Below are 13,976 nucleotides of genomic sequence, written 5' to 3'. Positions count from 1 at the left end.
AAGTGGCTCAATTTACCTGAGCCAATCTGCAGTCTACCCAACCCCCATCATCCTTCTGTTCATCACCTTAGTGCAACGGAATGGATGCCATAGTCAGCTCAGTTTGATTTTTCATTTAAAGGTTTCTGTTCCTTTTAAGAGTTGTTCTCTTTTTTTTTTTTCTGAATAATTTTTTTTTCAAATCTGAACTATCGCTACACCTTCCACATCCAAACTATGTTGAAGCTTTTATTATTTCAATACTATGACAAAAAACACGTTTCACACTAAAATAGTCACGCACCCACAGTGCACAAGCTTGCAGATCTAAAGTAGAATAAAAAAGAAAATGAAAGAAAAAAAAAGAGAAAAAACCCCAAAACCCCAACAGAAGGAACATCTCTATACAATGGGCTGGTCTTCCCCTATATACCTCTGCCTTCCTTCCACTCAAGCCTCCTTTCTTTTCACCCCAAAATCTCAGTGCTACTCCACGACTCCGAATCATAACCTCCCCTATCCATACTGATAATATATCTACTACAGCAGCCCCCTTTTCCAACTGTTAAAGACACAATGCCAAGACAAGTGAAATCAATGGCAGTCCTGGCATTGATTTCCAAGCACTTGCTCTTGCTTTCATGGTTTTGATTCTGCAGAGCGTACACAGATGACATCACATGCGATGTGACAGAATAGAATGGTTCGGTTGGAAGGGACCTACAACGATCATCTAGTCCAACTGCTGATGGAGCCAGCTTTGCAGGAGGGGTCTTGCACGCTGCCAAGCACCCTTGTGCAAAAAGTCTTTGCTTTGAAATCAGATTTCTAGGGTCAAAGGAAATGGTAGTTACTGACCTATTAAGGAGGAATTGATATAGTCAAACATCTGAGATGAGACCAGACCAGCCCTAACTGTACAATCTCCCTTCTGCTTCTCAAAGCTCCGGGAGGGTTCCATGAAGGAAAGGGGAGAATGTCCTAAAAAGCAGAGATGATATTTCTCTTATGCAGTCAGGCCCAGGTCCAGCAAGGGACTTAAACGAAATTAAAGTATAGAAGGACTCTTGCCAGCAACTCTCTCAGTCCAAATTAAGTGTGTGTTTATGTGGACTGCTGGATAAAGACCTTGATTGGTGACAAGTGGTGTGAATACCCCCCACCCACCCAAAACAACCCAAACCAAACCCCAGCATTACTTTTCTTCTTACTCCAGTAAGAAATAATAATAATAATAATAACAATAATAATAATAACAATAATTAAGAAAAGATAAAGGGGAAACAACTATTGTAAACATCCATGTTTTAAAATGTCTCCCTTTGCAAAGCAAGCATGCTGCTAACCTAGTATCTATAGACTGTATTTACTTAAAAAAAAAAAAAAAGGCAGCTATTTTACACATAAATTTAAACACAACAAAAGTTAAAAAAAAAATATTTGTCAATTGTAAACACTGGAAAGAATAAAAATTGGCAAAAATTAACATAAAATTTAAAGAAATGTAGAGTCTGAATACTGCAAATGGAAATATATCCCCGGAGCTGCAATTTTGGCATTCTTCCTAAAAGATAATAATTAAACCCAAATAAATGTTTTAACGTGGAGAACAGAATTCAGTCACAAAGAGCTCAAGACGCTTTGCATACTGAACAAATACAAGGTGAACAGAAATTATAACTTATTTATGAGGCTTTACATATTTCAAACTTGACTGAAAAGTATAAAAATAAATTGTGGACTTTGTTCATTAAGTACCAGCCATACCAAGTAGTACAGTGGTTATATCTGCTATACTAACAAAGGAAAGAACAGGGTCTTCTTTTTTTGTCCTTTTTTTTTTTTTTTTTTTTTGCTAGGACTAGTTGATTTTGAACTTCCGAACCATTGCAAATGGTATTTGCAATTTTGCTTATTTGAATATACCCAGGGTCAGCTAAGCCCTGATTTCTTTATGGGTTTAACCCTGTTTTTAAAATGTATTACTTTTTAAAAGCAAGTGCACAACAAATAGAACCTTTCTAGAAATCTTTAAAAAAAAAAAGAAAAAAGAAAAGAAACAGAGAGATTCCCCCCTCCCCCCATTTATGCATTTTCTGTTTTGTTTGTTTTTTAAAAAAAGGCAACAGACACTAGAGGAATGAGATGTGTTTTGTGTTTTAAATGCTTGGGTGAAGTTGTTCTGTCATTTGTTTTCATCTGTCGCTGATCATGCTTTGCTCTCGTTTTCATTTGTTTGTGTGGCTTCATTAGGGACCGTCTTGACTTCTGCCGGAGGTGTCTTAGTTTCCGTTGCTTGCACTTCAGGTTTGTCCTCTACTGGGATTTTCCTGAAGAAGAATCACCAAAATGGCACAGTTTAGAGACAAAGAAATACAGATTGTCTGCTGCTGAATTAGTGATAAGGAAAGAATATGTTTCAGGAACAAGCAAATATATCGCCTCGCTAGAGCAAAAGGAGCATTTCCCAATGCAGAAATAAGTAAAACTGACCTTGCCCCCTGCCCCAGCTTCATTTAGCTCTAGTGAAATCTTTTTTCGTTTCCTCCTGCTCGGAGTTAACATACTAGTAGGATGAGGTCTCAGGCTGCGGCAGAGGCACAAGGTGTGTTGTGGTGTGAAAAAAGGAGCAAAAGGGAAAACTCACAGTTGCAAAGGAATTTGATTTTACCACTACTCATTTATATCACCCAAATGTCCTATTATAACAGACTGCCATTTTAGCAGAAAATCTTCTTCCCTACATGAAGTCAGTCCCAGAATTTCCTAGTGCATGTTGCAGAAAGGGAACCACGGAAGTGAATTTTGTCAAACACATTTTCACAAAGTGTAAGCGAGATCAGCATCTTCACAGGCTAAAGCTCAGGTCCATCAGCCTGTCTTTTGGCACTTTACTAAAGAATGAGAGAAGCCTCTTTGCCCAGCTCTCTCTTTGCAGTGATGAAAAGTGCCACACAAGGCATATCTCGTGGCCTCCCTGAAGTGCCCGTTCCAGCCCATTAGCTGCAAAGTTAGTCTGAGATGACTGCAATCTTCCTTCACCCTGACGAGCAGATGAGATGAATATAAGCCTATGGTTGCAATACTGATTTGCCCCAAGGGAAGGAGATGAGCAGCACAGGTAGAAGAAGGTGGCCGGATCAGCAGAAAGAACACAGCTCTGCATTCCACCATACGAAGAACTTATTCACATGACACAGACCAAGTTGCATTAATTGAGTTGAAATGTTTCCTTACTATGGGCAAACCGTTTCCTACCGCCTTTCTGCTCAGTACCGGACCACAATTCTCCCTCCTGTTCTGTTTGGCTCTCTGTAGCACCCAGCATGACAGGGCAGTGGCTTTAGGTGCAACGAACTCATGTGAACATGGATTTCTCTGCTGAGCTGCTCCCATCAAGGCTGCCTGGTTCCCTCCAACCCTAGGACATCTGTTGTGACACCCAGGCTTTCCAGGAGGGGCCAGACGCTCGATAGCTGCGTGGGGCACAGGGCAGTGCTGTGGACCAATCACACGGCAGGAATGTCTCCTGACTTAATGGAGGACAGGAGCACAGCAGGGAGGTAGGGAGGCCAGAGCTGTAAGATGTAAAGGCTCCTGAATAATATAGTGAAACAGCACGGGTTTTCACTCAGATCTGGAAAAGAGCCTCGTTCTTGGTTCTACAGTGTCAGACTGACTGCTCTTCTGTGAGTGCTACTAAATATTGCAATCACAGTATCAAAGCCAATGATCAAGGCCAATGCTTTATTTCAGATTAAATACAAAGCTTCCAGAATGAGGTAATTTTCCTGGAGATGTGGGGATGGAAAAAATTCTAACCAAAGCCGTGACTTAGGGTACATCTCCAGTGTGGTTGCTATAGCAGAGCGTACATTTATCTGAGTGAGCTGTAAACCTAGCTCTACAACAGCTAATTAGGTTCTTGGCAGCAATCTAGCTGACAGTGCAGAGCTCGGTGTCCTCAATACACTTTCCTTTGCAAAAGCAAAATGCAGTGTGAACTCAGCCTTTTGGTTTTGGGAGCTGCTCCCACAACAAATCTGAGCTGCCTTTTCAGGACTCTTTCTCGTGATAAAGCATGGACCCTCTCAAGCAGGAAGGACTCCCATTTCATCCTACCCCTATCAACACATGGTATCCAAATAGGAAGCCAGAAGGAACAGGGACCTTAGGTACTTGTCCCCTCAAGGGTGGCTTATCCATTTTCAGTCAGCATTTTCTAGGCTTGTGTGCTCACGGCTCTGTCAGCAACTGCCATCCAAACCGACACAGTAAGAGTGTTCTTGTCCAACATCTGCACAACAGTTGGGGACCGTCCCCCAGTTAACCAGGTGAGGACTTCATGCCATTTTCAGTCCCCAGTTACAGCGTCTCTTGCCAAACACGAGGTGCCAACTTGTCTCAGCTGAGGAAAGTAGATCCTGTCCAGATGGCCTAAGGTTCCAAAGGACCCCTAGAGTTGTCCTGCCTAGGAACGTGAAGGTGCTCTCTGAATAGATCAGCTGGGTAAAGAGGAGACCTAGTACAGTGGATGCAGACTCGTCTCTAATACACCAGGACAACACACTGCCAAGTTATTCTGACCCAGCTGTGCTGCTGTGACTGCTCCCCACCTCTCAGACAGGATCACGCTGCCTTATCCTTTTGCCAGTTTAGGAACAAATCCAGAGGTACCATGCTTTTTACAGTTTCACATGGCACTAGTTTCTGCCCTGCCTTATCCAGAAATAAGTTCTGAAGGGCTCCACTGGTCTGTTAGGAAATTGAATTTGAGTGTCTCTGCGCACTGAACTGCAGGAACCCAGCACCTCTGAGGACAGCACCTCCTTTGCATCAAACAGAACTGTTTCCCATCTCTTTCATAAAAGAATAACCTCCAATAGACAAAGCCGCATAAAAGTCTAAAGAGTAACAAGTTTATGATAAATTCCTGGGTTTGTCTTTTCTCTGCTTCCCTGGCACAGCCTATTCCTGCTTTTCTCCTGGACCTTTAAAGCCAAGCCCTGTTTAGCTGGTTCACAGGTGAGTTAGTTTGCTAAGAAAACAATGAGATTAGTTAAGAGAACACCCAACAAGAACACAGCACAAGCACCAGTGCACAAGAGACACAGCACACAACCAACAGAAGATTAAAGGCAGCCATACTCGGTCTTTGCAGGTGCAGCAGGTACAGAGCTGTCTGCAGGGGAAGAAGCAAGCTCACGAGCTTGCCCGCTAGTCACACTGGCAGGAGTAGTAGTGCCAAGAGCTGCAAAAACATCCTTTGCAAGATCAATGTCTGGTGTCTTGAAGGTCCCTTCGTCCATTTTAAAGTCCTCAGTCTGTGAGGGGTTCGTAGTGCTGCCTGAAGCAGCCTCACTCTTCAGATTGTTTGGGTTCTTGGTTGTCTCTGTTGGGCTCTTCACTGTACTGGGCTGCATGGCTTCCTTTTCAGTGCTCTTGATGCTTGAGGCCTCCTGCTTGGGCTCTGATGGAGCTGGAGGGCTAGTGAGGTTTGCAGGGCTTGGGGCAGCTGGCTTGTTACCAGCTGCCGCTTTGGAGGTCTCAGCCACGTTAGCAACAGCGCTGGGGCTGAGCACTGCACCTTGGTTGGACAGAACACTTGAGGACAAATTATTAGTAGCTGGAGTAGAGCTTGGGGTATCGCTGAGATCAACAAGGGGGGCCACTTTGGGAGTGGAGGAGGGTGGTGGTGAAGAGACTGAGGTGGCTGCCCCTTTGGCTGGAGTAGCCTGGCCAGGCGACATGGAGTTTGAGTCAGGAATGGCCGTGGCTGGCAGGGCAATACTGGAGGTCAGCGTAGTGGTCTCGCTGGTGGGGCTGTTCTGAGCAGTGGCAAAGGTTTCAGTGATAGTGTCAGAGTTAGTGGTGCCCGTAGTTACAGAAGGCAGCATGTCCTCAACAGTAGCTGCGGTATCAGCAGGGTGCCTGTGAAGAGGACAGGAGTAGAAGAGAAATAGAGACAATGAAGACCGTAAATGACAGCAGAGGAAAAGGGAGCAGAGTGGAAGAGTGAGAAGGCAGGTAGGTGAAGAAGCATCAACATGGCATGTGGTTACAACACACACAGAACACAGAGAGGTACTCAGAGGAGCAGAAACCTTTCAGAGGTCAAATGTGCAAAGGGTAGCAAGGGCTGGCTGGGATGACTGAAGAATAACTAGGAAGAGAAAAAGAGCAAAGAGGACACGTCCTTCAGGAACGGCTTGCTCACAGAGATTTTGGTCCAAGTCTTAGCCAAATGTAACCCTGTCAACAACTTGCAGAGACTTTTCTACCCTAACTTTCCTCTCAGCCTCTTCCACCTAACCTCACGAGGAAGCTTTCTACAAATTCTCTGAACTTGCAGCCCTGTGCCATCTGTCACCACGCAACAAGGTCCCAGTGTAGGATCCCTGAATCCAGTCGCTCGTCTTGGCCCTGTCCTTTTGCCTGCAAGCCTAAGGCCTTCGTCAAACCACACAACACAATTCTTTTTCTCACACACACGTAATATGTGTGTGTATATACATATGTACAAACACATACATACACACAGCTTTGAGGTGATGTTTTCTGCCCTTTTGACCAGATTCCAGCCTGTTGCGTTAGCTAGAATAAGGTTTGCTTTAGGACAACGTCTGACAGTGTAACTATGCTTTAGCAGTCATGATGTAGCACTGGTTGCCTTAACAAGTATATGGATGCGAGGCTGGAAAAATGAATGGTTTATTCCATGAGAAACCAGTATGCCTAAGAACACAATCTAAGGCTTATTTAACAGAGAGAAAACCTTCATAGAAGAGGATAATTGAGTTAAAACTCTGGTAAGACTAGCCAAGAAAATCAGGACAATATAAATCCCAGCTATTCCTCAGTGCTGCGCGTCCACATTTCAGTGCTGCTTGTGGCCATAGCCTACTTTCTCCTCTCACCTCACAGAGCCTTCCAGCAGAGACATTTAACCAGTGGGCCCCACTGCTAACATAGTCAAAGGAGGTGTTCAGTGTGTGGGAGGAAGAGGTTGATCACCTTGCCACTGGGATGTCCCTGCTGAAGGAAAGGAATGCAACTTGTGTCATCAATCCCAAACCTGACCTAAATATTAACAAGCATTTCAGCAGCCTCCTAAGGTGAATTCCTCCCACTACGACTCCAGAAGCTATGAAGAAGTACTCAGAGGACACTAGAACTGCAGCAGTTTAGGAAAGAGCTTAATATAGACAGTGGGCAATACTTCAACCTTGCCAATCCCAGCTAACGTGGATTCACAGACTCAGGCCCCAAACAAGTTCTCCAATATAAACAAAGCTCGTAGGTAGTTCTCAGCCCTCTCACAGCATAATCAGACTTGCCATGCCTCTCTCACCATCTGAAGCATAGCTACTCTGCTGCTATCAGTAGAGGACTGCTTCCACCATGGCGTGTTCAAGCACTCATCCAGCATTGCTAGGGCAGAGCTCAAGCAGGAGTCTGTGCTAGCTGGGGGCTGCTTTTGCTCTGGATCCTTTGCAGTGAACCTGGACAGGTGCCTGATCTACACGCTGGACAGGCCTGACAGACAGGCCTTTCAAGAAACATTGCTTTACTCCCCTTCCAGTGCTGGAAATAGGAATCACTGAATCTTGGTAAAGAGAGAAGGCATTTCCTCCCTGGCATGTCACAAATGGAGTGTGGAGATTTTACCTTTCTTCCTTTCTTATTAAGGGATTAAGGCAACTGAGGACAACATATTGACCCTGTGCTAAGATTGACTAATGCAAACATACTCTGGCTCCGTCAGTGGGGTGGTCTCATTGGGCTCTGTGTGTTTTCCCCCATCGTGGTTGGGGGTCCGCTCCTCTTCAGTCCGCACCTCCACAATAGGCTCCTTGGACTCATCTTTCCTGTAATAAGGGAATTGCATGGACATTGGTTCCCATTCACACTAAGTATCCTCCTACAAAGACATGCTGCAAATATTGATAGTGAATGACAGAAACAGACTGGCCTAAACAGCAGATTACTTCTTTTTGTCACTTCCCATTCCAGTTATTACCTACAGCACAGAAGACCACTGTGATGTCCAGCATTTGGGCCAGCCATTTGACGGCTACTTACAGGAATAGGACAAAACCAGAGACATAGCTGAAGAAATCCCTTCCTGGAAATACAAAGCAGAACCAGCCATTGACCCAGATCTTTTCAGTACTCTCCTATCAGAGATGAGAAACTCAGAACTCCCTAAAACAGTTTTTTTCACCAGAGTTGCTGAGGGGACACACTGATCAACAGAAGGAACAATATAAGTGATGACAGTACTCACGAGAAGGCGGCTTTGCCCTCCTCCATGTCTTTGCCCTTGGCTCCTGGGCCGGATTTGCCACATAAGTTGACAGCAATGCACATCAGCAGGCCACACTTGTTCAGGAAGTAGCAGGTGACATCCACAGCCACCAGGAGCAGCACAAAGATAACAATGAGAATGCCTACAATGGCAGCAGTCCCAAGGCCTGATGTAGGGCTAGTGCTGGCTTTAGAGACCAAAAAGAGAAGAAAAGAAGGCATTGTAGTTAAAAGGCGAGTTGGAGCTAGTTACAGCTCAGTTTTGGCTGTGCTTAAGTTGCAAGCATGGGAAACTCAGAGAAAGCACACCTTCCCTCTAGCAGCCTTGTGCTATAACCAGCAATCCTAAAGACACGCAGGACAATCTACCTGAAAAGACAGATTCGGTTGAACCTAATGGGGCTTTTCCCATCTCTGTTGGGCTAAGGCAGGAAAGCAGATGACAGAAACCTCTTCTATTTTAGCATATACCAAGCTGGAATCCTGTCTCCCTCCACCACTTCCTCAAGATGAAGGCTGTGTCTAGGGTCCAGAGTGACTTTGGCATTGGCAGCCTGGCACAAGGGCAAGTGTAAGTGGAGGCTAGACTCTGTAGCATGACTTGCCCTGGTGGGACACAGAATACTGGGTGATACCCGTGGTGCCTCAGTGTTGATTAGCCCCTTACGTGGTGAAAATGAAAGGAGGAATTAAAACCCTTCCTGTTGCTCAGGTAAGACCCAGCTATCCGGAACTGGAAAGTGGTAAGCTTTTCATGTCTTATCCAGAGACGGCTGAGCTCATCAGTGAATGCTCTAGGAGTGTTATGGCTTCAGTACGGGCAGCAATACGAGTAGCCTTCTGAGGAAGCAGATGGTAAAGATAAGCAGACTGTCACTCTGTTAACATTGTCCTGGTTGCAGCAGCTGCCCGCTCCACCATGCCCAACCTCCACCAAGTTTCCCCAGCTATAGGATAGAAAAAAATACCTTGCTTTTTCCAGTAGACAAAAGGACAGCAGGTGAGAGGTGGCGATGGAGGCCTAGAAAATGCCTGGGGTTGCCCATATAGTACTAACTTCAGGGGAAGTGCCTTTCACTTTCTACCTGCTTGTAAAATGCTGAATACTTTCTTAGAAACAGGGAGTGGATAAACACACCAGTTAATCCTATCAAAGCCTTTGATCATCACAAAACTAACAAGCACAGCCTTGAACGTTGCCAGCTGCAGCTTCCCAGCCTCTTACTGTCATACCCTGACACAAACTACTTTTTGTTACTCTGGTTTTATTCAGAATAATTCTTCCCAAGCTGCTGATCTGCAGGCAGAGCATTTGGCTGTTGACTCATACAGTTCAACACCTATTTAGATGTACCAAACTGCTCAAAACCAACTTACTTAGTCTCAACCATCACATAATCTGTCTCTCATGATAGGACTGTGCATCTGACAGAGCTGCATACTGATGTTTACTGAGACAGCTGAACAAGAGAAGCATATTTGTCATTGTCCGTAGGAGTGTTTTGTTGTTTGTTTGGTTGGTTTTTTTCCCTTTCACTTAAGACCCAATTCTATTCATTTCTACTGCATTTTTTACTACTGGATGTCACAATCCCCGAACACTTAAAATCTTTTCTTTGCAGAAAAGGCCAGCAAAGCACCTCCTTCCACTCAGACGATCTATGTTGACTTTGACAGGTGGAGAGATCGTTGCTAGGGCTCACGGACAGAGCGCCAAACCCTCTGCCACAGATTTTATTACTTAAAAATAGGAGACAGAACATCCTTAGCATGAGGCAGCTAAGTGTTGTTTCATTTTGTGACCCTGATACTTATTAAGGAATCCAGACTCCAATAGGAAAGTTTCTTTCTGCATTTGACTGTATCTAAAAGTCTCTCTGAGGCACCCAACTCTGACACTTACATCACAAGTCCATTAAATGCTCAGCAGAACATTTGTGCCACAGACCAGATCCCTGCCAGCGCCTTGCAGCAAGCTGCATAATTAAATTAATTAATCACCCTCTGATGCATGCAGGGAGTTAGGAGGTCATGTGTATTTTCCCTCTTCTAATGTGTTCAGGATTCTTGCATGACTTATTCAATAATTAACATGTTCCTGTTCACACCAACTCCTGGAGAAAAAGCTAAAGATGCGTCAAACTTTTCTTCTCATCTACATCATCTTTCTGGGAATGAGATCCTTGGCAGGCTAGTAAAGGTGCACTAAGGAAAGCATCACAGATACCACTACAGGATAATAGTTCCTTGTTGTGCCTCCAAAGTATACCTCATCTCAGTCACCAGAGCTGGAGTGAGACAACATATTTCATCCTGGGACAAGATGGAGTTTTTCCCATGTGCTAGAAGACACCTTGTGGAAAATTTCATTCAAATGACAGTCCTACTCTTTGCTTCCTCTCCCCACCAGCTTTTACAAGACGTGAATCAGCTATAAGCCCCTTAGGGTCAGGAATTATCTGTGGCATAAACCACATCAATAGCCTTACACATTGCCCACACCTTGTCTGTGAGTCACTGCACATGATCCATGTGAACTCCAAGAACAACTGCAAAACCTGCAAACCCATTAGGACAATCACAGCTTCTGCCTCTGGGGCACAGCCAGAGCTTCTGAGTTCTCAGCAGGCAGTGCAGCAGTGGCTGTTTTCAAGCACTTCAGTGTTTACATGTGGTACTGGACTTGGGCAATCTGCTTTACATGAATAGTGAGGAAGGAACTAATTTCTTCCCTGTGCAGGAGTCAGTTCACTGTGCCATTGGAGGTGAAATGGTTCAGGCATTCCCACAGGAACCTGGGCCAGCTTGTTACCATTTCACTTCTGGCAATACCAAGGCAGATGTATAAACAGGGATGCAAGAGGCTGGAACTGAAAGAATACCTGTCTGTGGTGTTGGTATGACTAATGTGGGAAAGCTGTTTAGAAAAGATGCTGAGGAAGACAATGATTCAGGGCAATCATGGTTGAAGGATTAAAAAAAAAAACAAACTTGGGAAACTCAGTCAATGTAACTTCAAAAAAGAAATGTGCAGGAATGAATTAGGTCATTGTAGCCCTATATACAGCAGAGTAGTACATACAATAAAGGCCCTTTATTTGAGCAAAGATAAAACAAGATTCAAAAGCTGGAAACAAAAGGTGGATGAGCTTAGGCTAGGAATAACGTAAGAAATTTTAACAGAAATTACCAAATAAGAGCAGAATGTCATATCTTTGTCCACCAAATTTGGCTGAATCAAACTAATATTTAGACACTTAATATCCCTAATGAGTTTGCTGGGGCCTAAAACAATTCATCGTACAAAAGAAGTATATAAATAAACTTTTAGGTTGTTGAGCATCAGGTGCTAACACTGCGCGTGCGAGAGTACATGTGTATCACCAGTGAGTGCTACCATATAAATGACCTGATCCAGAGCACATTCAACCTGATGAGCAGCTTTCCATTGATTCCCTTTTGCTACTCTCAGGACTAAGAGGAATAATACTTCCACAGGTTAAATAAGGAAAACCAAAATGTTAAAAAATTTCTTGAGTCCTTAATTCTAAAGAAGTGAAGAATTTATTAATTACAAATTATTTTTTCAATGGAAAATGAGCTTCCTACAAGACTGACCTTTCTAATCACCCTTATTTTACAGCATACAATAAAAAGACCCATCACTTTTACTTATGTGCAACTCTGTACAAACATCGGCTCTGTCAGAGAGAGCAGAACCACTCAGATGTGTCTTCCTAGTGGGGTCTCAGCTAGCATGTGCAGAGAATGTTCAGGCACAGGCAGACAAAGAGACAAAAAAGAGACGGAGAGGAGCAGATTTCAGGCATTTCAGAGGTCCTACAATATTTGGCAGAAGAGAGAAGAACAAACAAAACAAATAAAAACTCATTTAATGCATCAGAAGGAAAAAACCCTAAACCCTAGGAGAAAAGCTATTTGTTCTCAGTGGATGCTAACAGCTGTAATTTGCAAACACTTACAAGTATCCTTCAAACAAGGGGTGCCACATTTTGCAGACCTCATTCTCTCAAACACTCCGCACAATTTATAATGGAGAAAAGCAACATGCAAGCAACCTTCTGTTCCAAGTGGCAACAACTTGTTTCCACACAGATTTAGGCTTGACAATGTACGCTTGCTTTCAACTTAGCTATTTGGTAGCAGAAACACACAACAGTCTGTGGAGCATTCCTTCCAAGACAAGGGGCAATGGCTATTTCCCAGAACTGCTACTGAACTCCTTTTAGGTTGTCACCAAAACTGTGTGGCTTCAGTGGTCTGCTCCTGGCTTCAAGCTCTGTTATTTTCCTATGACTGACTCCCTTTCAAGGATGAAAAGGAAAATACGAGCACAGAAGAAGGAAAAACTGTAAGCAAAGAGCAAGTCACGCAATGATCCTCTTTTCAGGAGTAAAACAGACTGTAAAGCTGAACAGCTGATCTGCAGTCTGACCTCTGCCACAGCTGCCCTTCTTCTACACTAGTGCAATGCACACACCTCAGTGCCACTAGCTGCTCGTTCCACTCCACCAGCTTCAAGAGTCAGCAAAGCTTCAAAAACTTTTTATCTAGCAGAAACTAGGAGGTGTGAACAATTGCAACTGATCCTGGTGGAGCAGAACATTATCAAACAAGGTCTTCTGTAAAACGAAGGCAGCCAAAGCAATGCTTTTACAAACATCTTTGAAAATACGTAGAGACTTAAGAACAAACGAGGGATACAGCTGCTGGAATCCCATGGGCCATATGAGATCCTACGAGGCTCTGCAGTTCATCACACACACAGGAAAACATCTTTTCTAAGGGTTGAGGTTACGGTCTTCCTGTAGATATGGCTCGTTCCCACAGAACATGTGCCTGCAACATTGCATGTGTGCACTGAAAATCTGAGTGTCTGAACGTCTTCTGGTTCCAGATCTGAATCTGTGTCTCATCTGTGAGCACAGAAGAGAGAGCTGGCTTCTCTGCAAACTTTCTAAAATTTTATTTACATCAAGAATAAGGCCTGAAACCTTATCCAGCAGTAACTGTCAGACCTCAAGGATCTAAAGTATATCTAGTATCTGACATGTTACAAATCCACATACCATCTGATGGTAAAAATATCAGTTATGCTCCTTATTTTCACAAACACAGGGACAGAAGCTCTTTTTGTATATATTCCACGTTGACTGCATTCTTGTTTGCCTTTGAGTATGAGATTCATTTCAAGTAACTGCAGCCATGTAAATGATCTCTCATCTACTTGTCTGGGCTTTGCCTAGTCACCACAGAGAGGTGAGCATAATGCATCTCCACTGCCTTAAATCCCCACCTTCTCCTTGAATAGGAAGATCAACCTCCAGAGGTGCTGCTCTCTCTCCACGTGACACTCTGTGAAGTTATAGTTTAGGCAAGACAGTTTTAATAACCTATGAACTGGGTGAGATATATCTCAACCTCGGCCAGTAATCTCTGTCTGTGGATAAGGGGAGACCCACAATACAAGCCGATATCAGACCTACAGATGAACTTAATAAATTCAGCTATAGGGGAACGTCACAAAACTTTTTAATGTTATGATTACTCTTGCTGTACTTCAGTAACACTAAGGTGTAAACTCAAAAAGTCTAAAAAATTTTCTATACTCTAAAACACTGGAGGTGAGGGTTTTTTAAAAGAAATGCACGTGCTTTTGTGTGCAACAC

General features: G+C 43.8%; 1 protein-coding gene across 10 annotated transcripts in view; it reads right to left on the bottom strand.

Moving 5' to 3' along the window:
* Positions 1–1,832: 1,832 nt before the first annotated feature.
* The window catches only part of NCAM1 (neural cell adhesion molecule 1), a 145,110-nt gene continuing 132,966 nt past the window's right edge, over positions 1,833–13,976 (bottom strand). For 4 of the 10 annotated variants that reach the window (XM_074561193.1, XM_074561194.1, XM_074561204.1 and 1 more), the window contains 4 exons: positions 8,267–8,474; positions 7,731–7,847; positions 5,128–5,910; positions 1,834–2,309 (listed from right to left, as the gene is read on the bottom strand). In XM_074561193.1, the coding sequence (XP_074417294.1) occupies positions 2,189–2,309; positions 5,128–5,910; positions 7,731–7,847; positions 8,267–8,474 (1,229 nt within the window). In that variant the 3' untranslated portion in view covers positions 1,834–2,188. Of the gene's footprint in view, positions 2,310–5,127; positions 5,911–7,730; positions 7,848–8,266; positions 8,475–13,976 lie in introns of all 10 variants that reach the window. The other 6 variants (XM_074561197.1, XM_074561198.1, XM_074561195.1 and 3 more) reach the window with 3 other exon arrangements.

The sequence above is a fragment of the Larus michahellis genome, chromosome 17, assembly GCF_964199755.1.
Source record: "Larus michahellis chromosome 17, bLarMic1.1, whole genome shotgun sequence".
Classification (NCBI taxonomy): domain Eukaryota; kingdom Metazoa; phylum Chordata; class Aves; order Charadriiformes; family Laridae; genus Larus; species Larus michahellis.
This window is presented reverse-complemented; position numbering and strand designations above follow the sequence as displayed.